Source organism: Balaenoptera borealis (assembly GCF_965194805.1).
Source record: "Balaenoptera borealis genome assembly, chromosome: 1".
NCBI lineage: Eukaryota > Metazoa > Chordata > Mammalia > Artiodactyla > Balaenopteridae > Balaenoptera > Balaenoptera borealis.
In genome coordinates this window covers 103,328,478-103,355,872 of record NC_138860.1, presented here as the reverse complement: position 1 = coordinate 103,355,872, position 27,395 = coordinate 103,328,478, and the positions used below count along the sequence as shown (strand labels likewise).

At 34.2% G+C, this 27,395-nt stretch overlaps 2 protein-coding genes across 10 annotated transcripts in view; both read left to right on the top strand.

Annotated features, from left to right (window-relative positions):
• Positions 1-578: 578 nt before the first annotated feature.
• RNPC3 (RNA binding region (RNP1, RRM) containing 3) lies at positions 579-27,395 on the top strand (the record flags this gene model as incomplete). Of its 7 annotated transcripts, XR_014242596.1 has the most annotated exons (16): positions 579-770; positions 1,926-1,973; positions 6,070-6,188; positions 7,363-7,446; positions 7,863-7,974; positions 9,077-9,145; positions 12,009-12,151; positions 15,007-15,132; positions 17,828-17,979; positions 19,931-20,092; positions 21,172-21,266; positions 21,355-21,413; positions 23,495-23,627; positions 24,337-24,408; positions 25,453-25,496; positions 26,086-26,284. XR_014242596.1 is itself a non-coding variant. In XM_082385213.1 (15 exons), the coding sequence occupies 14 exons, from the start codon at positions 579-581 to the stop codon at positions 24,394-24,396; spliced, it is 1,554 nt and encodes a 517-aa protein (XP_082241339.1). In that variant the 3' UTR covers positions 24,397-24,408; positions 27,311-27,395. The 7 variants fall into 7 exon arrangements, 6 of the variants coding, with proteins under 6 accessions (XP_082241339.1, XP_082241342.1, XP_082241340.1 ...); XM_082385213.1 differs by lacking the exons at positions 25,453-25,496; positions 26,086-26,284 and adding an exon at positions 27,311-27,395; XM_082385216.1 differs by having other exon boundaries at positions 17,831-17,979; positions 24,340-24,408; positions 25,453-26,284.
• LOC309625425 (pancreatic alpha-amylase) overlaps positions 25,975-27,395 on the top strand; it is a 59,936-nt gene continuing 58,515 nt past the window's right edge. Inside the window, exons 1-2 of one of the 3 annotated variants that reach the window (XM_082384928.1) lie at positions 25,975-26,167; positions 27,311-27,389. In XM_082384928.1, the coding sequence (XP_082241054.1) occupies positions 26,121-26,167; positions 27,311-27,389 (126 nt within the window). In that variant the 5' untranslated portion in view covers positions 25,975-26,120. Of the gene's footprint in view, positions 26,168-27,303; positions 27,390-27,395 lie in introns of those variants that run through there. The other 2 variants (XM_082384920.1, XM_082384922.1) reach the window with 2 other exon arrangements.

Here is a 27,395-nt window from a genome sequence, read left to right as displayed (position 1 = left end):
GCTACTGAGCCAAAGAAAGAATGTTCAATCTTTAGGCATTATCATCCCGAGTGTAGACACAGACCCGGTATTCCCACACCAAGTCCAAGCCAGCCAATCAGACGCATTTTGCAATCTGTCAGGATTAGAAACCCGGCTAGCGCAACTCCAGACCTCCCTGGCGCCACGCCCAGACCCGCTCCCAGCTAGCACATGCGCAGCAGTGACTCCTTCTGGCCTTGAGGTTACTTCCTCTTTCGTAAAGGCGGCTGAAGTCTCTTACGCGTTGACAGTTTTTTTAAATCCTTACACCTCTCTCGGGGGGATTTTTGTTTTTAATGCCGTCATCAACTACCTGGAATTTGAATCATTTTCCTTTTCCATCACTGTGGAACCTTCCCCTTCAGTCTGAGGAACGTGTCTCCGAAGAGCTGGCACCCTTCCGTGGTGCAGGTCTCGCGAGAAGGCGACCATCTCTCGCGTTACTTCCTTGTTTCCAGAATCCTTAGCGCGAAGTGGGAAAACACTCATTTAGCTCAGCTTTTTATGATCACTGCAGTTTCTTCAGTGGCTACCCTGTTGCTGGTTCTCTGTGAGAAATGGCGGCTCCAGAACAGCCGCTGCCGATGTCGAGAGGCTGCCAGAGCTCTGCTTCGCTTTCTCTGCCGCGGGGCGACCGAACCCTTCTAGTGAGGCACCTGCCAGCCGAGCTAACCGCTGAGGAGAAAGAGGACTTACTGAAGTATTTCGGAGCGCAGTCCGTGCGCGTCCTGTCCGATAAAGGGCGACTGGTAAGGGCGCGCCGGTCCCGAGCCTCCGGGGAAGGCCCTTGGCTGTTGACCTGGGGAGGGGAAGTTCTGACAGAAGGAAGAAGACAGAAAAGAGTGAGGGAGATGCGCTTGTGTAGTGGGGGTTTCCCAGTCTTTCCTCCTTCATATCAAAATATCTTGCGTCCCAAGTCAAGTTTTAATTGGCTCGAGCCTAGGTTAGTCGCCGCGCTGCGGAAAAGGGCAAGTGAGAAAGGCAAAGAAGAAAAAATGAAAAAAGAAGCTTAGTTATGTTCCATTTTCCCATCCTGGGAATCTCGAAACTCCTCTGAATTTGGAGGTATTTCTCTTAGGCTCAAGAGTACTCTCAGAAATATGTAACGAAGGACTGTTTAAAAATCTTGGTTTACTTATAAGCCAGCGTTAAGACATTCATCAAAATAGAGGAGAAGCTACAGTAGTCGGTAACTTGAGTAAACTAGTTACAGGATTTCTACTAAGTTTTTGACGAAGATGTTCTTCATAAAAAATTTCCAACGGAATCCTTCAGGGAGCAATATTTTAAGACTGTTCCAAGTCCAACACTGGGATGTACACAATTACTTTATTTTCCTTTATACCTGAAGATGTTTTAGATGAGTTCTCTCCATTAAAATAGCAGTGGTGATGTTAAGTTTCTGCCAGATGGTCTGTGATGGGGCAAAACATCGGTGGTTAAAGTCTCCCCGGGTGTTTCTAATAATGCAGCCAGGGTTGAGAATTACTGAGTTAGGAGAAAGACCAATTTAAACTTTGCATTTGGCTATATAGAGGAAAGTTTAGATCTTAGATGCGTTATACATGTAAGATATTTTATATTTTTGGATGGTTTAAGGGTGGTCCTCTGTGTATAGTAGGGGTTTTTTAACTTATGGACTGTCGAACTACTTGAAAATATATGTAAAACACGCTGTGTGTGTGTGTGTGTGCCCCTTTATATGAGAAAGTCTTTCATCTCAAAGAAGTCTGATCCTAAACTCATTGAAAAGCAGTGTACTGAATTTAGTAATCAGTTAAATGATCTGGATTTCCCGTTCTTTTCTGTGATTTTATTAATGCGTCAAATCACTGTCAGCTGGTGAAATATCAGACTTCCTTATGAGAAATTATATTTGAAATAATTTGTACCTTGTTTTTCAGAAACATACAGCTTTTGCTACTTTCCCTAATGAAAAAGCAGCTATAAAGGTATGACTTTTTCTTTTCTATTATTAACAATTTTCTATTATCCAGTTTTAGTTCAAAAATGGAGCATAATGTTAAACTATAGTTTTTAAAAGCAAAAGGGTTTGTATTTTCAGAGTTTGCCCCATAGGCTACATTTGGTTTGTCATTTGGCAGATTTTGCCCAATGTTTGGACATAAGACTAGTAGATTAACTGGAACATGAATTAAAATTGAATTGTAATCTCATATGTAATTAAAAATGACGAGTTCTAAAGGATGCAGACATTGATAACTATCTCTGTAACTGTTGCAAGACAAGATGTTTTAAGCATTAAATGGAAAATACATATATTAAAAAAAATCCTAGGGGATCATTTGCAAAGGAGGTGACCTTTGAGGTAGACCTTTAATGATTAGTTAGATTTTGAGAAGAAAACAAAGGGAGATGGACCTTCCAGGTTTAGAGAACACTAAATAAAGCTGTGGGGCATGGAAAGTTCTAAGTGGAGCAAAAACTAAGGGTTGAAATTGAAATAGGACTTGGAAGATAGGTTGAGTCTAAATTTGGGTGGAAGGGAGGGAGGGATTGAATTTTGTTTAGTAGTTATTCTTAAGGCACTTGATATATTTGAGCTGACCAGTAGTATGGTCAGGTCTGTGAAAGATATCTGGTAGAGTTCATGTAATGGATTGGATGTCGAAAAAGATGAGAGTTAGAAAGACCAAATGGAAAGCGAAGACAAGAGAAATGTTATAATGGCTAAGGCAAGAGAAAGGATCTGAATAAGGCAGTAAGAAGACAAAGGAAGAAGTAGATATACATTTGGTAGAGATTGTGTTTGTTGGTCCTGTGATCCCTGTAGATGTAGTGGTTGAGAGAGAGGGAACACTTGGAAATTTTTGGACTGAGTTATTACATTAGTTGACATGAGGGGCAGGAGTCTGTGGGCTACTTCTGTGGAAATATTTTTAAAACAATTAAAAATACGGGACTAGAGCTGAGGCAGGGTTAAAAATGGAGTTTCCTCAAGAAGGTAAATGGATATGGTTGCCCAAAGGGAGAAGAGCCAGCAAAGAAGACTGGGAGGGAGAAGTTAAAAAGGAAGTAGAACTAGAAAATAAATTCTCATGGATGCAAGGATAAGAGAGTTTTAAGAAGATAAGATCCTGTGATGACACAAGATGAAGAATGAGCACAGTCTATTAGTAAAGTATTTTTATTGTGAAACTATAGAAATGACCCAAATTCTCATCAATAAGAGGAAAGGATACTTTAAATTGTAGTATATCCATACACTGGACTACAACCCTCAGAGAATGAGCTCAAATGAATATGTATTAATAAGGAATGTAGCCCAGATAGAGTACATGAATAAAGTTGCAAAACATTATATAATATGTAACCTTGGAATTTTGGAAAACTAGTATCAATACTGTGTATGTTAGTTTATGCATAGAACAAAATGTAGCAGAGCTATACACCAAATTGAATAATAAATGTCTTTCTCCAAGGATGGGATTACAGAGGACTTTCACATTATATGTATTAAAGTATAGGAAAATTTTTTTTTCAGAAAAGACCTTTTGAAATATAGCATAAAAAGTTTTTAGTAAAATATGGTAATGAAAACCACCTTGTTTTAGAGTCAAGATTAACTTGGAGGAGAGGGCATGGAACCAGTCATTGTCTAACATTAAAAATTAAAAGCCATAACTTTGAAAAGAATGTGTGACATACATTTTGAGAGGAAGAAACTTAAAGCAATTCAGCTGTATTTCAGATAATCAAAGGCTCACTGATAGTAAGAGGTCTAGGCTGATTTAAGGACTTGAAAATTATTGAAACATATAGAAACTTGCTGTGTATAATGGAGTCAAATAAGGATGCATAAAGATGGTAGAATAAAATTATAGTCCCTGTTAAGGCCTAAAGTTCCATTTGTTCAAAAAATATTGAGTGCCTGCTATGTGCTAGATGCTGCTTTAGGTCTTGGGATATATCAATGAATAAAACACAGATTTATGCCCTCATCGGAGCTCACATTCTCAAAGGGGAGACAGACCATAAATAATAAACTTAATGAGTTTAATATTTTAGAAAATGATAAATGCTATAAAAAAAGAACAATAGTATCAGGAGTGCTGGGTTGGGAGGGTTAAGCTACAGTTAAGGTAGTTATGGTCATATTTGAGCAACATTTTAAAGGAAGTGAAGGAAGTTAGCTAAGGGAATTTTGGGGAAGTGCATTCCAGTAAGAGGAATAGCTGGCATGCACTAGCTTGTGGCTAAAGCAAAAACAAATGAGGGGAGATATTGAATTTGAGGTCAGAGAACTAAGAGAGGGCCATACCATGTAGGTACTGTAAGGACCGTAGATGTTACTCTGAGTAAAATTGGGAGCCATTATAGTATTGTGAGCAAAGCAGTAACATAATTCGACTTATATTTAAAAGTATCACTTTGTGTTGAGAGTAGATGGAAGGCAGGGAAGAGTAGAAACAGGGAAATCTGTTAAAAGGTTATACTGTTAATTCAGTCCAGAGATGATGGTTGCTTGGACCATGATGGTAGCAGTGGAAATGGTAGGAAATAGTCATATTCTGGATATATTTTGTAGGTAGAAGCAAACAGGATTTCTCAGTGGCTTGGATATGCAATGTGGGAAAGAGGTGTTAAGGATGGTTCCAAGATTTTTGACATGAGTAAATGAAAGAAGGGGGTTACCATCCGAAGGTTCCAGATGGAGAACATTTGAGGGGGGATGGGGAGAGAAGATTCAATTCCTGAAGTCTTAATTTTAAAATATTTAAAATTAAGAGAAGCTTTCCAGTAGTTTGGATATATGTTCCTGGATTTAAGGACAGAGGTTTGGGCTGAAATTATAAATTGGGAAATCATCAGCATAGAGATGGTTTTTAAAATTAGGGTGCTGGATTAGACAGAGAGGACCAATAATAGACCTCTGGAGTATGACAACATTAAGAGTTTGAGACGGCATAAGCCACAGTGATTGAGGAGTAGAAACCCATGAGCTGGCAAGAAACCTGTAGGAAATTATAGTGTCTAGACACCAAGTGAAGAACGTGTATGAAGGAGAGAGTGGAGTGATTGTGTTAAATGCAGTAAAATGAAGATTGAGAATTGACCATTGGTGTGGCAGTACAGAATTTGTTGTTTATGACAAGCAGTGTCAGTGGACTGATTAAGGCATGAACCTGATTGGAGTGAGTTTGAGACTGATGGGCAGAGAGGAATTTTAGATAGAGGGCATAGATAATTCTTGAGTTTTACTGCAAGAGTAATTTAAACCAGAGTGGGGGATGGGGGCGGGTGGGGGAGAGTGATAAGTTGGATCAACAGATGAAGAAAAAATATTTTTTAGGATGGGAGAAATCAGACTATGTTTGTATGCTGATGTCAATGATCCAATAGAGGACAGAAAATTAACAGTGTAGGTAGGAGCACACCCTGTACAGTTCCAGAGAGCAGAAGAGAGGCTGGGATTTAGTATACAAGTAAAACAACTAGATTTAAATAAAAACATGGATTGTTAACATGTGATAACAGATAGAAGATAGAATATGTGGATGCAGAAGCTGGTAGATGGGAAGTTACGGTGGGAAATCTGAAGTTCTCATCTTGTTGCTTCAGTTTTCTCAAAGTAGGAAACAGTATCCTAGGCTAAAAAAATGGGACAGGAGTATTGTGAGGTTGAGGAAGAAGGAAATGGTACAAAATATTGTCTTAGAGATTGGTAGAAAAAAATGAACTAATATAATAAGTGACTGTGGCTTCCTTAAGGGTCACCCTCAGATTTGTGGTTGTGAATTTAAAGTGAGACTAGCCCAATTCATTATGTTTGTTTTTCTAACCATTTTCAGCTGCCTGGGTATAGGCAGTGTTGGATTTAACCAGATCTTAGTTTTCCTAAGTGACTGGAAGCAGTTGCTTAATAAGTAATGAAGCCTTGGCAGCCTGAGATGAGAAGTGGGTAAGAAATAGCCAAGGAAATATTAAGAGCATTAACAAAAAACATGTATAAATTATTTTATATATGGTCTCTAACAAATAATTTTGGTACAGTTATTAATTTTTTTTTAACTTTTCCAACTGAAGGCATTGACAAGACTTCATCAACTGAAGCTTTTAGGTCATACTTTAGTTGTTGAATTTGCAAAAGAGCAAGATCAAGTTCATTCACCATGTCCTTCTTCAAGCACTGAAAAAAAGAAAAAGTATGTAGATAGGTTTTCATACATTTTAAAAGTGTTTTTTTTTAATCCGTTGTATTGCTCTTGGATTGTTTTCAGACTATCAAGTAAATAATTTGAAACAGTAAATGGTTATATCTCTCTACTGAATCTAGTACATTAAAGCAATATATTTGTTCATTCCTAATTGTGCGTTAGGAACCTGAGTATTGATTTAATATTAGGAATTAATCAATGTGAAGTGGGAAAAGAGTAGGGTGAAAAGCATTCAACTTTAAGTGGAGGGAAGGTAACTAGTGTAAAATCCTTGTGTTAGATATAGCAAGGTGTCATGAATAGGCATGGCCTGGTATTTGGGTCCCAGCTGTAATTCTTTGTAGTTATATAACCTTTATAAATTTGCTTTACACCAGTGGTTCTCAAAGTATAATCCCTGTACCAGCTGCATCGTCTAAGATCTTGACTGAAAGAAAGATTCTTAGGCCTTAACCTAGTCCTACTGAATCAGAAATTTGGGGTATTGGGGGTGGGGAGGAGGATAGGCCCCAGCAGTCTGCGTTTTAACAGACCCTCATTGATGTACATTGAGGAAATTTGTGTGCCACTGATTTATACCATGTGAACTTCAGTTTTGGTGAGGCGGGGGTGTCAGTGAGATTTATCATACCATCTTCATAGGGTTGCTGTGAAGAGTAAATGAAAATGTGCCATGCCTTCTATAATATCTGGAATAGATACTCTTTTTCATTGGTGTTTACTTAAGAAATAGTTGAAAGTTTTACTTATGGAACTGTTTTCATAATGCCCTGTTTGAAAAGATAATATGTCATTTTTTTTTTTAATTTATTTATTTTATTTATGGCTGTGTTGGGTCTTCGTTTCTGTGCGAGGGCTTTCTCTAGTTGTGGCAAGTGGGGGCCACTCTTCATCGCGGTGCGCGGGCCTCTCATTATCGCGGCCTCTCTTGTTGCGGAGCACAGGCTCCAGACGCGCAGGCTCAGTAATTGTGGCTCATGGGCCCAGTCGCTCCACGACATGTGGGATCTTCCCAGACCAGGGCTCGAACCCGTGTCCCCGCATTGGCAGGCAGATTCTCAACCACTGCGCCACTAGGGAAGCCCGATAATATGTCATTTTTGTATGCAATTTTTCATTCTATTTCTAAAGGTAAGATCAACTTTGATTCTGTATTTCTTAGGTCTGATGATACTGTGGAAGATGATAAAGAAAAGAAAGAACTTGATTGTTTAACCATAGAAAATGGAATTGCACCAAACCATGGGTTAGCATTTTTTGTTTGTATTTCATTGTTCTTTTGGTTTTGTTTTGGATAGGTGGTGTGTGTGTGGGATGTGTGTGTATTGCAAATAAGATAATTTTTTAAAGAACATTTTATTATATATTGTGCATATTTTTAATGTGTTGATTAAACATACTGAGCTCTAAGAGTTTGTCACTGAATTTGGTTCCATTAAAATGTTCAAAGTTGTAAGATATTCTCTGATAAGAAATGCCGTATTCTTCTCTAATGCAATCAGAAGGCAAGTTTCTTTTTAAATGTAATCAATTGGATCTGTTAGGAACAGAGTACTCTTACTGAATCATTTGAGCAATTTGTATGTTATTAGGTTACCTAAAATGAGTTATTGATATGAAACTTATTAAAACACAATAAGCATTTTAAGATATTTTTTTTAGGCTGACTTTTCCTCTAAATTCATGCCTCAAGTATATGTACCCACCACCTTCAAGCACGATTCTAGCAAACATAGTAAATGCTTTGGCAAGTGTGCCTAAGTTCTACGTACAGGTAAGTAGAATAAAATGTTGCTCAAAGTAAGTACTTGTACAACCTTATATGTTAGTTTTCATGCTAATTCTCAAATTTTTTTTTATAATAGTATTAGACTGATTCCTATAGGGACAATGATGTTTCAGTATTTTAAAGGTGTCTTAGTTTGGGCTGCTATAACTAAGTATCATAGCTTGGGGGGCTTTTAAATAATAAAAAATTATTTTTAACGGTCTGGAGGCTAGAAGTTGGAGATCAGTGTGCCAGCATGGTTAGGTTCTGGTGAGGGCCCTCTTCTGGGTTGCAGATGGCCGTTTTCTCTTTGTATCCTCATGTAGCTGAAAGAGGGTGAGAGAGCTCTCTCGTGCTTTTTATAAGGGACGCTAATCCCATTTATGGGGGTTCTACCCTTATGATCTAATTACTTCCCAAAGGCCTTATGTCCTAATACCATCCCATTGTGGGTTAGGATTCAACATAAGAATTTTGGAGGGGGACACAAACATTCAGTCCATTGCAAAAGGTAATAAAAAATTACTACATTCAAGTAAAGGCTGTTATAAACTATAGCTTAAAAATACTAACATGTTTAGTATTAATAATACTAATAAACATAAGCTAATTTGGGAAATATAATTTCTGGTGTTTCTTTGTTACTTTAGCATACACCTTTTCCTTTCTTAAAGGAAAGGACATAGAGGACCCCTCAGCAAATGCTTGAAAGTACTGACAATAAAACATTCTTTTAAGTACAAAATATAGATGATACTTATTTTCTTTGTTGTACTTCTCTGTGTTTCATAATTTCACAATAATCAAGGGAAAAAAACAGTTCAGTAAATTTTTCTGTTGTAAGAACATGACATTTTTAATAATGAGAATAATTGTATTTGTAGAATAGACAAATATTTTAAGAAGGCTAATCTTCTGAGATACACCAGTGCCTGAGATATACTAGTTTAGCCCTGTCCTGGGATTATAAAGGCAAGAGGTGGTCCTTCCTTTGCACTAAAGTAATGAATAGTGTTATAGCAAAGTTTTTTAGTACATAAAATATCAAATATGAGTTGAATCATCATTTTTTCTATTTTATTTTAAATGTTTTACCACTTTTATTAAGGTGCTTCATCTTATGAATAAAATGAATTTGCCCACACCTTTTGGACCAATTACTGCAAGGCCTCCCATGGTAAGAAAGCTCTTAGAATTTTCAAGATTCAAAATTTCTCTTCCTGAGGTGAAATTATTGAGGCTAAATTTTACAAATGTTATGCCAGTGACCTCTAATTTGTATTGAAAATGAAGAACAAGTGTAAAGTTAACGTAATAATAGTCCAGTGGAGAATTGAAAGTGGGAGAAAGCCAGAACATTAAAGAGATGCTTTGGTAATAGAGGCCATCATTTCTGCCAGTGTTGTTGTTCAGGCCTTTGACCTAGGACGTTGTGCTATCCTATAGGATAGTTACATTTAACAAACTGAATTGTCTAGAATTTCCATTTTTCTGGTTTTATTAAAAGGTTGATAATTTTTTATTAGAATTTACTGTGCAGATCTATCAATAATTTCAATGGTAGGCTATGTCTGCTCTTGAATAATTTTAGTTATTATTGGTTTGGCCAAAAAGTGCCTTCAATTTTTAAGTAAAAGACACATTTTTCATTTTCACCAAGAACTTTATTGAACAGTGTATATTTACCCTTTTGTTCCACTACCTTCTGCCGTATTTCAGGCAACTTCATAATTCCATCTTCCCAAAACTTTTTATCTTTTTGAGCAAAGAACTGTTTGTTCCAGATGCCTTTTACAGTCTTCCAGGGAACTGAAACTTTTTCCATTAAGAGAATTTTGTAAAGACCAAAATAAATGGAAATCCGAAGGTGCAATGTCTGGTGAATACGGCAGATGAATCAGAACTTCCCAGCCAAGCTGTAATAGTTTTTGCCTGGTCATCAAAGAAACATGTGGTCTTGCGTTATCCTGATGGAAGGTTATGCATTTTCTGTTGGCTAAGTTCGGGTGCTTTTCGTCAAGTGCTGCTTTCAGTTGGTCTAACTGGGAGCAGTACTTGTTGGAATTAATCATTTGGTTTTCTGGAAGGAGCTCATAATAGAGGACTCCCTTCCAATCCCACCATATATACATCACCTTCTTTGGATGAAGACCGGCCTTTGGTATGGTTGGTGGTGGTTCATTTTGCTTACCCCATGATCCCTTTCGTTCCACATTATTGTACAGTATCCACTTTTCATTGCCCATCACAATTTGTTTTAAAAACGGAACGTTTTCATTATGTTTAAGTAGAGAATCGCATGCGGAGATATGATCAAGAAGGATTTTTTTCACTGAACTTCCGTGGAACCCAAACATCAATGCGATTAACATAACCAAGCTGGTGCAAATGATTTTCAGTGCTCGATTTGGATATTTGGGGTATGTCGGCTCTTTCCCACGTGCTATGACATTGATTGTTCTCAATTAATTTCTCAATTTGATTGCTGTCAACTTCAACTGGTCTATCCGACTGTGGAGCATCATCCAGCAAAACTTTGCAAACCACTTTTGACACGTTTGATCAGTCACAGCACCTTCTCCGTACATTGCGCAAATCTTTTTTTGCATTTCAGTTGCGTTTTTACCTTTCTTGAAATAATAAAACATAATATGCTGAAAATGTTGCTTTTTTCTTCCATCGATATTAAAATGGCCACACAAAAATTCACCAGTTTTGATAAGTTTTTTTTTTAATGCATGTTGATATGACAGGCTGTCACAATACAATCTAACAAAATTGTTTCGAATGAAGTTAAAGACAACTAACCGCTAATAGAGCCATCTTATGGAAAAAAACGAACGAACCTTTTGGCCAACCCAATATTTTGCTATAGTACTCTTAGTACTTTTTTATTTTTATTTATTTTTTATTAATTGAAGTATAGTTGATTTACAATGTTGTGTTAGTTTCAGGTGTATACAGCAAAGTGAATCAGTTATGCATATGCGTATATCCACTCTTCTTTAGATTCTTTTCCCATATAGGCCATTACAGAGTATTGAGTTTCCTGTGCTATACAGTAGGTTCTTATTAGTTATCTATTTTATTTACAGTAGTGTGTATATGTCAATCCCAATCTCCCAATTTATCACTTTCCCCCTGTTGGTGATCATAAATTTGTTTTCTACATCTGTGACTCTTTCTGTTTTGTAAATAAATTCATTTCTACCATTTTTTTAGATTCCACTTATAAGTGATATCATATGATATTTATCTTTCTCTGACTTACTTTAACTCAGTATGACAGTCTCTGGGTCCATCCATGTTGCTGCAAATGGCATTACATCGTTCTTTTTTATGGCTGAGTAATATTCCATTATATATATGTACCCTTAGTACTTTTTTAGATAACAGCAATGAGAAATTATTTTGAGAGCTAACATTTAAATAGAAAATTTGCTTTCGTATTGTGTATTGGTTGCTTTTCTAATGTGTATACTATTAGCTGCATAATTTTTCTTTATAACCCCAACACCTCAATTCCTGGCACATTGCAAAGATTATGCTAGCTGCTATTAACAAATAAAACTCAAATCTTAGTAATTTAACACAATAAAAGTTATTTCTTGCTCAGGCCAAGTTCATTCCAAAAGTAGGGCAGAATGGTGTTCTCCTTTACTGAGTCACTTAAAAGATAAGTTATCTTCATTATGTGCATTCCCAAGTTGGTGAGGACATTACCATGCAGGCTGCAGATCAAGAAGAAAGAGAGAATTACATGTGTGAGAGTTTTTTATGCTAACATTTCATTGACTAAACTTCAGGTGAAATCTAACTGCAAAGGAGGTTTGGAAATTTAGTGCAGCTAAGTGCCAAGGAAGAAGAAACAAGTTTTGTGATCAGCTAAAGGCTGCTGAGACAAGTGTTTCATCAATATATGTTGAATGTGTAGAAGAAAATCATGAGGTAGAGAGATGTGAGAATCATGTATCTGAATGGAAATGGTTTTCTAAACATCATAGATTACCGTAGTATTTTTGTTTTGTTCTTTTAATTAGTATGAAGACTATATGCCACTACATGCTCCTCTTCCACCTGCATCTCCTCAGCCACCAGAGGAACCTCCTTTGCCAGATGAGGATGAGGAATTATCTAGTAAAGAATCAGAATATGAAAGCAGTGATGATGAAGACCGTCAGAGGTTTGCAATGTCAAATAATATTTGTTTAGATTCTAAGAAACATAGAATATGGGGGAGAGATTCTCTTGCTCTTCTTAAGTTTTGCATATACTTCTTCATAATTCGGGGTCTTTAGAATTTGTCCATCCCCAGCTCCCCATCGTGCTATAGATTAAGACCTGAAACTAGACATCAAGACCTAAGGGAACATTTTTGTATTATGAGTAATTTTTTGGATTGATGATTATGGTATACAGTTGATCCTCATTATTTGTTGATTCTGTATTTGCAAATTTGCCTACTTGTTACAATTTATTTATGACTTCAGCGTCAATAATTACAGTGCTTTTATGGTCTTCTGAAGACATGGGCATGTGCAGAATGGTGAAAAATTTGAGGCTCTTGACATGCACATTCCTAGATGAGGTAGACAAGGTGACATTCTGCCTTCTTGTTTCAGCTCTCATACCGTAAACAAGTGTCTTTTTCTCTGTCTATTTGTACCATGTTTTGCACATTTTTGTGCTGTTTGTTGTTGATTTTGCTGTTTAAAATGGTCTCCAAGCATAGTGTTGAAGTGCTGTCTAGTGTTTCCAAGATCAAGAAGGTTGTGATGTGCTTTATGGAGAAAATGCTGTGTGTTAAATAAACTTTGTTCAGGCCTGAGTTATAGCACTGTTGACTCTGAGTTCAATGTTAATGAATCAACAATATATATTAAATAAGGTGTTCTTAAACAGAAACACACATAAAACTAGGCATGTATTGATCAACTGATGAAATGTGAGCACATGCTTGCAGGAACATCACTGCCCTAGGGGCAGTGATCCATTATTCACTAATTCAGTATTTGTGGAGACTTTACAGAACAAAATTAAGTTGTATTTCTGTTTTTGTCAGCTTATTCCCCTGGACTTTATTCACCTCAGAATAATTTCTAGAGCAATTCTATAGGATTTTATACAAAAACATTCACAAAAATTACTGCAAATGAATTATTCTTTTATTGGTTGCTCTTGATGATCTATATATATTTTGTTTAAAGATTCTGGCAAAGAGCAATAAATTGTTAATAATGTTCAGGTATATAATCCACAGTATAGCCTAAAACAGGAATTGCTAAACATTTTCTATATAGGGCCAAAGAGTTCTGTTGTAGTGGAAAGCAGCCATAGATGATACCTAAATGAGTGGATGTTGCTATCTTCCAACAAAACTTTTTATTTAAAAAAAACAGACACTGACTAGATTTGGTCCTTTGGCTGTAATTTGTCAACCCCTAGCCTAAAAGACCTGTGTAGGCCAATGATGGGAATCTTAGGCAGATATGCACAGAAGCAACCAGATACAGAAGGAGTGGTTGACCAGAGTCAAAATCCAAGCAGAGAATCTAAGCAACATATACAAGTAATCAGCAGCAATTTGACTACTATTGAGGCAACATCCACTTGAGTAGTGGCTCCATATATATTCTCTTTCTAAGGAAGGAGTTATGTTGGAACTACTAAAATGGGAGTGAATAGACTATCTGTCTTGAATAGAGACAATAAGGAAGGCTGGCAGTTCTTAATAGACTAACTTGTTGCTAAATAAAGAATGTAGAACATTGCAATGGGCTAATTACTTAACCTGTAAATTTTATTTTCTTTATAAAAATAATGATAGTCATGAGAAATGCTTTAATAGGCTAGCTAAAACCATTTTTGTTTTTGTTTATTTAGGTTTCCATTTAGGGATGTAGTGAGGAATTCTGCTAATGCATCTTGAGTCATGAGAACAAAGCCTTTGCATGAACTAACCTCTGGTTTCATGCTTCTCTGTTATCTTCTGGAATATTATAAAATATGCCACTATGTATTTGTCAGCAAATGTCTATTGATTACTTACTTAACATATGCCTTGCACTGTGTAGAGCCTTAGTATACTTTGGGTGAGCAATCTATGAATATAGACATATATTTTGTATAACTGGATATATTCATAAAATTTTTGGTAAACCGTGATTGTTAAGAGGCTTTAAAAATTTATAACATACGTTTTCATTTTTCCTCGCTTAAGGAAAAAAGGTTTAAAACTTATTTTAACCAAATTCTTCTTCACTACATTTTACTGTGCTTGTTTTGCTTTCAAATTTCACAAACTTAACTCTGGGGAAGTAGAGCTGTGACTAGTGGTTTTTGAACTTGCTCTGTGGAAGCACTATATCTGATCCTGTGGAAGATCCAAAAAAGCCTAAACAAGATCTATTCTAAATATTATTCATAATCATAATGGAGATAAGCTATGTATAAGGTATCGATTGTCACCCCTTGATTGATTAAGCCACTTCAGAGTATAGTATATGAAAACCCTGTTCTCAAGTTAAGTATCTTGTTTATATAATATGCTTTCCAACAATTATGCACAAAATATTTTTAAGTAAAAGTACTTAAGTCCAGGTTCTCTTTAATAATTAGAATATGAATCAAAATAATTTTACTGTGTTCGTAAGGTCTTTTGAATATTAGTCAAGAAAAGAGCAATAAAGTTACATAGATTATATTTAGTGTATTTTGTTTAACTTTTTGGCATCGAAGTTCAGTCATTTGGGCAACTAATAATTTTTTTAGTAAAACATATCTTTAAAAATGACAGATTGCAATTAAGTAAATTCCCAATTCCTTCAAACTAAGATGAAAGTTGAGCAAGGAGATTTGTAACTTGAGCTTTTGTCAGATTGATTATATCTTACTTGATGGCTTAGAAATTATACTTACGCCATACAAATCATTTTATAATTTATAAGCTCAAATACAAATTTGTTTAACAAAAGGAGTTGTAAATAGCTATGCTTCTACACAAAGAAATCTTTTATACTTTTCTTTCCTCCAATGTAGAATGACCAAACTAATGGAACTAGCAAATCTTCAGCCCAAAAGACCAAAAACAATAAAGCAGCGCCATGTGAGAAAAAAGAGAAAAATAAAGGATATGTTGAATATACCATCATCTGCTTCACACAGGTAATTTTGTTTTGGATTATAAGATAAGGGTTCTGTATGTACCTTGTCTGATTGCTTAACTCAAATCATTCCTCACTCTGACTTTTATTTCATCAGTCCACCGGTTTACCAGTGACTGCTTATTTGCCAAATTCACAAGTATCCTTAATTCTCAAAGTTGACCAGCATTTGATACTATTGACTACCCCAGGTTTCAAAATTGTCCACCCTTAATTTTACATTCTCTTTTTTTATTTCTCATCTTACTTCCTCTCTTCCTCTTTTCCTTCCTACTTTTTTCTTTTGTGACTTTCTCTTACTCACTCACTTGCTTTTTTTTTTTTAAATACTGGATTCCATATACTCCTGTCCATTGTCATTTTCTGTTCATATATTTATACTCCTTGTTAATATCATTAATTTTTTTATAGTTCACCTGTTGCAGCTAATAGATTCCAAATCTCCATCTCTAGAATTAACCTCCTGAGATCTAAAGTCTTCATTTCCAGCTTCCTATTTGCATACTCAGTGTCTTGTAGGCACTTAAGATATTATCCAAAACAAAATTCATTTACTTTCCTTTCATTATCTCTTTCTCCTCCTGCATTCACAGTTTTGATAATGGCATCCATCACCAGTGTGTTTATATGAAATTTTGTTAATTTCTCCTAACTCCACTACCTGATATCAAACATTATTTTACTTCAAAGTACCCTACCTGGTAAAAGTTCACATGGCTTAGCACACAGGACCCACCTTTAAATATTTATCAAATATGTGATAAGTTCTCTGCTAAATATTATGTGTTTTGGAACATTCTTCCAAAGCTCAGTGGTATCTTTTCAAACAGTGAGGTAATAGTCTTATGGGTAAGTAAGTCATATGCACAGATGACTGTTGCATTAGCAATTATAATAAATGACATACGAAGAAGATGTAACTATGAAGGGTTGTGAGGAAGGAGAGGTCACAGCCAGTCAAGAAATCTGGAAAGACTTTAAGAGGGAGGAGACATTTGAGCTGGGCTTGAAGGATGAGAGGCAAAACTTAGGCAGGGAAGAGATATCCAGTGTGAATGAAAAAGTGAGTTTCCAGAGGTAGGAAAATTTGGTGCATAGGAATAAAAATGATGAAGGGGAAAGCTAGAAGGATGTGGAGATATCTGCCTTAAATGTTAAGTTATGGTGTTTGAATACATTGAGGGAGCCATTGTAATGCCATTGATATTAAAAACAATTAAGAATTTCTTTCAGACTTTGTCACCTTGTAATAAACTTTCCAGGAAAATTATGTAGATGTTGGGTGATGGCCTGGGCTATGGGTACGAAAGAATTTTATTAGGTATAAATTAACTTCTGACTATGTCTTAAACTTTCTGTTAGAGTAGAGAAATTGCCAATGAAATAGTACTTATTACTGTGTATTTCGTTTGAAATATATTGTCCTTTTTTTCCTTTTTCACTGATTATCTGACACTTTGCTTAACAAATTTTCTTTGAAATTATGGCAGAAATTTTACTTGCCTTTTTGCCATGGAATTCTATGTATTTTAATATCTTAATCGGATGAAAATTGCCGTTAATTGCAATTTTAATTTTATTCAGCTTTTCTACAAGGTAAATTTCCCTTGAACTTGTAAGTAACTTTATAAATTGAGGAAGAAGTTTGTTAAAATGATCTTTTTACATTTTTAAAGGAATGGGTCTTTGGGTTTTTTTAAATTACTCTTTCATGTTAAGTATACATAATATGATGCATATTTCCCACCTATGTATGTTTTGACACCACAGTCCCATGCTTTTGATCTGTAGCAGCACCAAACAATTAAAAATTAATACAGTTGACCCCTCAACAGCACGGGTTTGAACTGTGTGGGTCCACTTATATGCAGACTTTTTCTCAATAAATACTACAGTACTACATGACTTGAGGTTGGTTGAATCCCTAGATATGGATCCATAGATAATCTAGAGGAACCATGGATATGGAGGGCTGATGAAGTTATATACAGCTGTTCAACCGCTGCAGGGTTGGGGCCCTTAACCCCTAAGTTGTTCAAGGGTCAGCTGTAATGTGAACCAATTAAATTTTCCAATAGCCACATTAAAAGATAAAATTAATTGTAATAATATATTTTATTCAACTGATTATATCTGAAATGTTATTTTAACATATAATTAATATAAAATGTTATTAAAACGTTTTATATTTCTTTTTTCACACCAAGTTGTTAAACTCTGGTGTATATTTTGTACTTAGAGCATAAGTACAGCAACATTTCAAATTCTTATTAGCCACATGTGGCTTGTGGCTACTGCATTGACCTGCATAGGTTTATTATATATAGTATATAGAATACAGTGCATAAAATGCTTACATTAAACATAGAATGAACTTTTTTGCTTATTGGTAAATATCCTGAAGTTTAGAATCAATAGTCCTAAAGTCCTGTCTCTGTCATTTACTGAGTGACTTTATGCAATTTCTTAACATCCTTTAGCCTCAAACTCCTTATCTGTCTAAACTAGGAATTTAATAATACCTATATGAGAACATTTGTTAGGATTTATTGAAGTTAAATGTAAGTTACTTTGTTCAATGCCTATAGTGTGTTTTATCAGTGTTAGCTTTTTAAATTTAAAGTAAATATGAAATAATGTTTTACTCAAAATTTTATTTGCAATTACAAAGTAATGCTGTGATTGTTTGTAAACAGCAGTTTACATCCAGTGTTGTTACCTTCGGATGTATTTGACCAACCACAACCTGTAGGTAATAAAAAAATTGAATTCCATATATCTACCGACATGTCAGCTGCATTTAAGAAAGATTTAGAAAAAGAACAAAATTGTGAAGAACAAAATTGTGGTAAGCATATTCCAGTTCTTTAACATGCTATGTAAAAATTCTTCTCAGTTTTTTTTGTATTAGAATTAAATTTTATATGTTTTTGTTTTTTAGTATTTGTGAATATATTTGAAGTATGAAATTAGGTCTTTGTTAGTGTCTTAGAATACTATCCATTTTAAACTTTTTTATATAACTAAAATTGGAGCTTAGTGGTAAGATTGTCACAGTTACCTTTTGCTAGTAGTGAACTCTGGGGTGAGGTTTAGTCTCGTTTTTGCTGATGTTTACACTAAAAATATGATAAAAGTTTCTTGTATTGATCTGTTTTTTCATTGCTTGTTATATGTGATGCTCTGGTTTTATTAGTACAGTTGTATTTTTGGTTAGGGAAACTGTGATTATTTTTTGAGTTGTAGATTTCATGTAAAATTTTTTTTTTTTTTTAATCCAAAAGACATGGAAGATTGTTTACAAGATACTGTTTGTAAGTTTGAAGATAATGTATTGAAATTACAGATTTTTTTCTGCTTATTTTAAACAATTTGATGTTATACTACAGTGGCATTTCTTTGTTCTTTAATTTTTAAATTTCAGAAATAATACCAGCTTATAGAAAAAAATATAATCAAAACAGGAGCATATAAAGTTTTAAAAAGTTAACACCTCAAACCCCACTGTTCCCTATCCCAATACTTAGAGATAACCATTGTTAATAATTTGGTATGAAAATAGTCCTTCCAGATCTTATCCTATACTTGTGTATAAACATTTTATTTTCCCTTACTTCTTTTTTTAAATAGCCATCATGGGTTACTTTTTTATGGCTGCATAGCACTCCATAGTATAGTTATAACAATCTTTATTATACTCTATTGATAGAAGTTGAGGTTGTTTCCATTTTTTTTATTATTACAGAAAATTCTGGAATATACATTTTTGTACATATATCTTTGAGCACTTGTGTGAATATAGGATAGAGTTCTAGTAAGTATTGCAAATGTACTGAGTGATAAACTGTAACTGGTTTTAATTCCTGTCTCTCTGATGGTTAGTGAGAATGCATTGCCTTTTCAGATAGCTCCTTTTTTGTTTGTTTCAGTATTTATATTTGTATTTTTGTATGGTTTTCTTTCTTATGTCATGGCTAGTCACCCCTTGACACAGATTTTTATTTTTTTAAGTTTAATTTGCTCAAGGACTTAGACCTTTGTGAGAGGGGGACAATCGTCCCATTCTGCATCAACGTAGAGTAATGCTGAATTAACAGTAAAAACAGTTTTAAAAGTTTTTTTCTTACTGTTGCCTTCAGGCCACAGGAGGTCTGTTGGTACGACGGCTTTTCTATGTTATAAGGAGACTTTTATAATCCTAAATATGGCATGTTATTTGCATCATTTTCACAGCTTTTTTAGGGTTTTGTTTGTTTTTTTAGGTAGTATAACTAGAATTTTTCTACTGAATGTTTAATCCTGTCCTTCCCAACCCTCTCCCCCAAGTCAGTTTAATTTTTGCTGAAGCTAAAATTCATGTTTTCTGAATGTAATCCATTATGTTGCTATGTTGTAAATTTAAAATTTATAATGGTTTTTAATTTTCCTAATTGAATAAGTAATTAAGTGTGCAAATACTTCTTTTTCCTGACTTTGATTAGGATTGGCTCTTTTTTTTTTTGGTGAGAAGTATAATGGATATTTTTTTAGTACCCTCAAATGAAAGTGTCTTATTTTATGATTTTCATGTTCTAGTGGCAGAGTTGAGTAGTCATGATAGAAACCATATGGCCTGCAAAGCCTAAAGTATTTACTGTTTGAACCTTTATAGAAAAAGTTTGCTTATCCCTGTTTCAGAGTATTGAGAAAAACACCAAAGAGTTTTAGTGCTAGAATATATCTTAAAAATTAAAAATGGAAAAGAAAAACTGTTTTGAAGGGAGGAATTTTTAATGGCTGATGTCACTGTTAACTCTTAGACTTACCTGCTTCTGAAGTTGATGCATCCAATATAGGATTTGGAAAAATCTTCCCAAAACCAAATTTGAGCATCGCAGAGGAGATTAAAGAAGACTCTGATGAAATGCCATCAGAATGTATTTCTAGAAGGGAGTTGGAAAAGGGCAGAATTTCTAGAGAAGGTAATTTTCATGAAGTAAACCAGCATTTATTCCATTTTACATTTCTTTGCCCCTTCAGAAGCAAAACAAATCTCTTCATGTTGTTTACTTTATTCAAAGCACATGCTTCGAAATATCTCTTCAGTTAATGTTTTTAATCACCACTTTTGGTTTTTAGTACTCATACTTTATTGGAAGGAAAGTATCTCTCAGTATAATGTTTCCAGTCTATATGTATTTGGAAGAATGTTTTCATTCCTGAAACTTATATGACGTGTTAAATCAGTGTGGCCCACAGTCTGGAATTCTGTATTCTGTATACAGTTGATAGACCATCACAGTACTATATCTGAGATGTATGCAGAGCAATTATTTGTCTAAAAAAAAATAGTTTTAACTATTTGGTGATTAAAAGCCTGTGTTTATGAATTTTATATCCTAATGTGATAGTTTTTTACTTCTTAATGGATTTTTCTTGTTTTAGTATATTTTAGGAAAATATTTAGGGGTTTTAGATTGACATGTAACACATTATAATTTTTCCCATAATAATGGGAAACAGACTTCCAACTGACATATTTTTGCCTAGAACATCTAGTTGTCAGGAAAGATGGTAATTGTCACTAAATAGGAGTAGCCGTATATTCAGAAGCCACAGTTTGCCTGAAATACTTGATTATTACATTTGAGTACTTTATTTTTACATTTGAATATATTGGTGCTGGTAGTTTGGGAGATTGACTTTAAGCAAAATAATTACACAAATATTTGGTAGCATCTTTATTTGCTTTAGTTTTTTTAATAAAATAACTCATCTTAAAGTTAAGCTTTACAGAATTTTAACAGAAATATTTTATTTGATAAATTTTAGTTATTCTAGATGCCTGAAATTTATAAACTTATTTTCATATCACCACTTTAGATTTTTAATGGGTATTTTTATCCCATTAGTAACATTGCCATTAATTTGTATGGTTTTAACATTTTCTTAATGCTTATTTTGTCTATTTAACAGATATATTTGAATGCTATTATAGTTTTTCTTTGAAAAATTGATGAAACTGTCTTAATTTTATATCCTTGTTTTGTTTTTATATAAGAAATGGAAACACTTTCAGTTTTTAGAAGTTATGAACCTGGTGAACCAAACTGTAGAATTTATGTAAAGAATTTAGCTAAACAAGTTCAAGAAAAGGTAAGTTGAAATTTATAAATTGGTTTTATTATTTTACATGTTTTTCCCCTGGCTTTCCTTATTAGTCTTTTCCTTGTTGAAATTCTAGGACCTTAAATTTATTTTTGGAAGATACGTTGACTTTTCGTCGGAAACACAACGCATAATGTAAGTGGCATGTATATTCTCAAATTGTGTTTTGTTTTTAATCTGCTAGGAATTAGCCCTTTTTTAAACATCAGTTCCCCTTTAGAGATTAAAATTATATGAAGAAATTTATCTTTTAGACATCTAGAGCAAGAGTCAGCAAACTTCTTTTTAAATTGACAGATAGTAAAAATTTAATATTTTTATACTAAAATACTATGGTGTCTGTTGCAACTACTCAGTTTTGTCTTTGTGGCATTAAAGCAGCTGTAAACAATACATAAATGAATATTAATGGCTGAGTTCCAATAAAGCATTATTTATAGAAACAGGCCTCAATCCCTAGCTCTAAAGCAGTGGTTCTCAAACTTTAACCTGTGTAAGAGCTTATTAAAACCATTTCCTTGGTCTATCTCTAGACAGTCTGATATTCTAGGTTGAGATAGGGCCCATGAATTTGTGTTTCTAAAATCTGTATGGATGATGACTAAGCTGCTGGTCCAAAGATTACATTTTGAAAACTAGCATTTTAATGACTCATCCAGGAATATGTAGCAGTCAGGCAGAGTTTTTTAGATTCTTACCATGGCAGTAACTTCTCTTCGTTCAGTTGGGAAGGCTTCCAATTTTATGAGTGCAAAAGAGAAGGATATGATTTGTAAATGATATAAAAGCTAACGTTTGGAGTTAGAATTTCATTCTTTAAAATTTTATAATTGGTTAACTCTAAAGTATGTAAGACCTTGGCCATATAAATTAGAAGTAAAGAAAATTAGAAAAGGTAAGGAGAGAGACTTTTGAATGGAGGTAAATTAGAGAAATGACTCTAGTTAATTTTGCTTAAATCTTCATGTGAAACTAATATTTTTAAAGTCTTATCTGGGCTGTGTACCTTTTTATATAGGCATGCACAGTGAGCACCATGTCTTAAAAACCATGTCCACTTTATATTCATTAGTGACAGATATATCTTACCAGGATACCAAAAGTTTATGTTGCTGGCCATGCAAAATACTGGCCCTTTTTCTTGTTGCCGCCTTTGAATCATAATTATAAGGGGAAAAAATTTAAAAATAGATAATATGTGTGTGTGTATATATATAAATATATGTATATGTCACATAGATATATATAAATATATGTATTGTGTGTCTGTGTATATATATATGCGCACACATATATATATATCATGTATATACATTCTATTTCCAGTATTGCCTGCCATTAGAATTTGAAGGGAAAAGAAAATTCTATATTGAGAAAGCTGTACACATCAAAATGATGAATTAGTAATTGTCTCCTGTGGGACTAGTCATGTGTATTTGTTAGAAAAGGATTTAGCTGCATTTTTGGATACTTTAAGCATTCTTTATATGCTTTTGCTAGTCAAATAGACTAAATGCTAGGAGGTACTTTAGTTATAAATTAGTCTGTTTTTTTAAGAGTTTTGAGTATAGTTTCCTCCCCCAAAATGTTGAAAAATGAATACACTAGGGAATAATAGAAGACTACACTTGGAATACAAATTCTGGTTTGTGTTTTTGGCTTTAACTTTAGTGATCGGTGTGACCTTGAAGAAGTCACTCCGTCTCTACACATCATCTGTAAAATGGTGGTTTTTGACTAGATGATCAGTAAAGTCCCTTCCTACTCTGAAATTCCATGTTACTTTTCTGTAGTTTCTGTCAGCCCTTTTATTCTTGGTCATATAGTTGTTTTTTTGTACTTGAGTAAATATCAGTAGTATTAAATTGGCTGAATAAAACTGTTTAAAAATAGAGATATGAAAGAAAAACTTACGAAGTTTGCTTTTATAGTTGCTAGTAATATGATTTTTAAATCACATATATTTATAACAGCTAAAAAAAGATAAGCATATCATCAAAATAATTCTATAAGTATTACCTACTTACAGAATCAATTTTAGAACAGAATATAAAATATAATTTTACAAAGCCTGAGTAATGTGCTAATCAGATAGTATAGTCATTTTTATTCTGAAATAGCAAATTTTTAAATTGTTGAATACATTCCCATTGACTTCATCAGAATTCTTTGACAATTCTTTGAGTCAAAACCATTCTTTCTTCCATGACTTCTAGGTTTGATATACGCTTGATGAAAGAAGGTCGCATGAAAGGACAAGCTTTCATTGGACTTCCAAATGAAAAAGCAGCAGCAAAAGCATTAAAGGAAGCTAATGGATACATTCTTTTTGGAAAACCTATGGTGGTTGTATCCTTCAAATCGTCTGTTCCAAGACTTATGGATCAATAGTTTTTAGGAGTAAGGGTATAATTGAAACCAATTTTTATATTATCCTTCATCTCAACAGCTGGCATTCTAGCTTGAGAATACTCAGTTATAAATATATTTAGTTGAGTCAAATGGTAATGTTATTTAAATTTTTATTGGAAAATAAGCATCATGAGGTTATTAAAATCCAGCCAAGTCTAAACATTTTACTTAATACAGCTTAAAATATACATACTCATGCTAAGCCTAAAATACTACAGTATCCAGAAGTACATTTGGAATCGTTAAAGAAAGATACGATTCGTTGTAGTTTTATTATCGTATATTTTATTGTATTATAATCCATATTTATGTTTGAGAATTTTAATAACAAAATATATCATTGATTGACCATCCTGCTTTCAGTAGTTAATGCAGTTTCAAACTAGAAATCAGTGGGATAAATGAAGGAGCGAGCAAAGGTCTAGGTGTAAAAAATGACTAAAAGAAAAGGTGAATTTTTTACTTCTTCCCCAGATCTTGGACAGCTAGGAGGCAGTCAACAAATATTTGATGAATGACTGAGTAGGAAGACAAATATAGAGATAAATTAAAAACTACTCCTACCCTACATTAGGAAGTTCTTGACAATTCTTTAGAAAAGATTACTTTCATGTTTGTGAAGAAAACCTTAATGTTTAAATATTAGCAGTTTGCTCGATCTGCTAGACCAAAACAAGACTCTAAAGAAGGAAAAAGAAAGTGTTAAAAATTAGTAAAGGTAAGTGTGGAGATAACGTAATAAAAGGACAAGACTTTCTTGAGATAAAATTAAGGAAGGATAAAAGCCTGAGAGAATAGTAATTCGTGTACCTTCTAACGTTTTTAAAGGATCCTCCCTCTGACTCTTTCTGTCTATGCAGTTAATTTCCATTAAACTTCACGATTAAAACTATGGAATAAAACCTATTTGTATGTAAAAATTAAATTTGGGGAATGAATTTTATAAGGGCAGTGTATCTTTATTAGTCTTTATTTACTTTTTCTTCATAGAGTAAAGCAGTAGTTCTTAAATTTTAACATGTATTATAATCACCTAGCGGGCCTGATAAAACAGAGATTACTGGGTTTCCCCTCACCCCCACCCAGAGTTTCTGATTCAGTCGGTCTGCAAGGGGGTTGGGCCTTGGGTAGTCAATCATCCCTAGTTTTCCTGTGATTAAGGGGTTTTCCAGGATACTGGACTTTTTAATGCTAACACTGGGAAAGTGTCTGCCACGCCAGGACAAGTTGGTTACCCTTGGTGGGACCTGAGAATTTGCATTGCTAATTACTAATTGTACACCTCACAGAAATAGGTACATATTTTTTTGGAATCAAGTATTTCATCTTTCAAATAAGCAATTTTAATTCATACTTAAGTAATTTAATGATTAAAAATGGTAGAATTAAGCATTTTATGTCACATTGATTTAAGAAAGATGAGTAGAAATATATTTCTTTTGTTTTTTATTATTTTAAATCTTTCTGCCTTAGTATATTGGAAGAACATGAAGTAAGTGAGCCAGAATTACTGATGGTTAAGCTGAAAAAATGATATAAAGAAAATTTTGCCTAATGTTTATGCCTTTTGGGAGGCACCTTGAATATTTGAATTTTGTTGTGAAGTGTCTACATTGGTATAGTCAGAAGTCTTACAAATAGCTTAGAAGAAAAGATAAAAATAAACCATTTTCAGTGTATGTTTAAAAAAAATCATTTTATTTGTAAATCTAACATGAAAAATCAGAAAAAAATTAAATTGCATTCTGCTGTTCTTCTTTAGAAGCATTCCTGCGTAAATACTGCTGTAATACTGTCATACAAAGTGTATCCTTTCTTGTCGTATCCTTTTTGGGGCAGTGCTTTTTGGATTTTCCTGCAAGTGTTTTGTCTCTCCCCAACCCATTGATCCAGTTTAAGCAATAATTTTTTTACAATGTATTGAAATGAAGTATTTTTAAAATTATCTGTGTTGATTGAACAAATCTTTTATATGGTTTTTAGATTTGTTGCTGAATTTTCTGTGCTGTCCTTTAGGTTATGTAGTTTTGCCAGGGAAAGTTAGTGAATCAGGTCAGCTTTTTACTTGGACAAGGTATACATTTGCTTTAACACAAATTTTATTCTTGTTTCTTCTATTTATGTATTTTCTAAACCTAATTCAGTAACATATATGTTTTCTTTTTCATGATGTATTTCATGATTTAGGTGTTCTGTATATATAATGTGTTGTAAAATTTGATTGGTTTTTTTTTTTTCCTATTAAAAAGTACATTTGTTGAAAATTTAAATAACTGGATTTCAATGTAAATTCCAAATAAGAGTAGCAGACCTTACATCTGAGGTTTTATTATTGAGATAGCAAGTAGAAGTATCTTTTTTCCTCTTTCTTTTTCTAAGCAAAGTAAAACAAAAGGAATAAGAAAAGAGTAACAGAGAGGAGAAGACATAATGTTGACTCAGGGTAGCTCAATAAGTGGAAAGAAAAATTCTGGTAGGTATGTAAGAGCAGTGGTTTCCAGACTAGTTGATAACCAGAACCACCTGAACAGTGGTTCTCAGTTTTGGCTGCATATTGGAATGACTTGTGGAACTTTTTAAAAAAATACTGACTAGGGCTTCCCTGGTGGTGCAGTGGTTGAGAGTCTGCCTGCCGATGCAGGGCACACGGGTTCGAGCCCTGGTCTGGGAGGATCCCACGTGCCGCGGAGCAGCTGGGCCCGTGAGCCACAATTACTGAGCCTGCGCGTCTGGAGCCTGTGCTCCGCAGCAGGAGGGGCCGCGATAGTGAGAGGCCCGCGCACCGCGATGAAGAGTGGCCCCCGCTTGCCGCGGCTGGAGAGGGCCCTCGCACAGAGGCGAAGACCCAACACAGCCAAAAATAAATAAATAAATAAACAAAGTAAACAATGCTTTAAAAAAAAAAAAATACTGACTAAAGAAAACAATAATAATAAACTAAAAAATATACTGATGCCTGGGTTTCTCCCCCAGAGTTTTGATTCAGTGGTCTGGATTGCAGCATACATATTAGGATTTTCAGATCTCCCAAAGTATTGGTTCTAATGTGCAACCAAGGTTGAGAACCACTGAGGAAGAATTTTTACACGTAAAGATTCCTGCACTCTGCCCTAGAGCTAATAAATCAGAATCTCTGGAATCGGGACCAAGAATCTAATTTAAAAAGGTCCCTCAGTAGTTCTAAGGACTGACCAGTTTGGATTCTACTTGTTAGATTAAAATGGTAAGGTGGATCCGAGACACCAACCTAACCATCTAAACTTTTATAAGTAGGAAAATAAAGCATTGGAGCCCTTTACATTTCTTTCTTGCAAATCCTGCTATAAATAGTACGATGAAACCAATGAAAAATTCTGTTAATCATTGTCACTCTGAGTACAAAAAGTTAGAGATACTGAAATTGTTGTTACTTTTTTCTATTGGCACAGTTAAAATGTTTTATTTTTTAATGTTATAAATCAGTTTCTGTGTAAGCTGTTTATTTAGACAATTAAAATTTTGTTGTACTGACATGATTCACTAATTTTCTAAATATAAATGTTTTAGCTTTTAGTTATTTTAAAACTAGTGAACTGTTTTATAATCATGATTACTTTTAATGAATTTTTATGGTATTTTAGGTTCCATTTGAATTTTTCATATCTCTCAAGTGCTTTCCAACTTTGTGGAGACGAAATTGACCACCTGGACTATGGAACTGTGCGT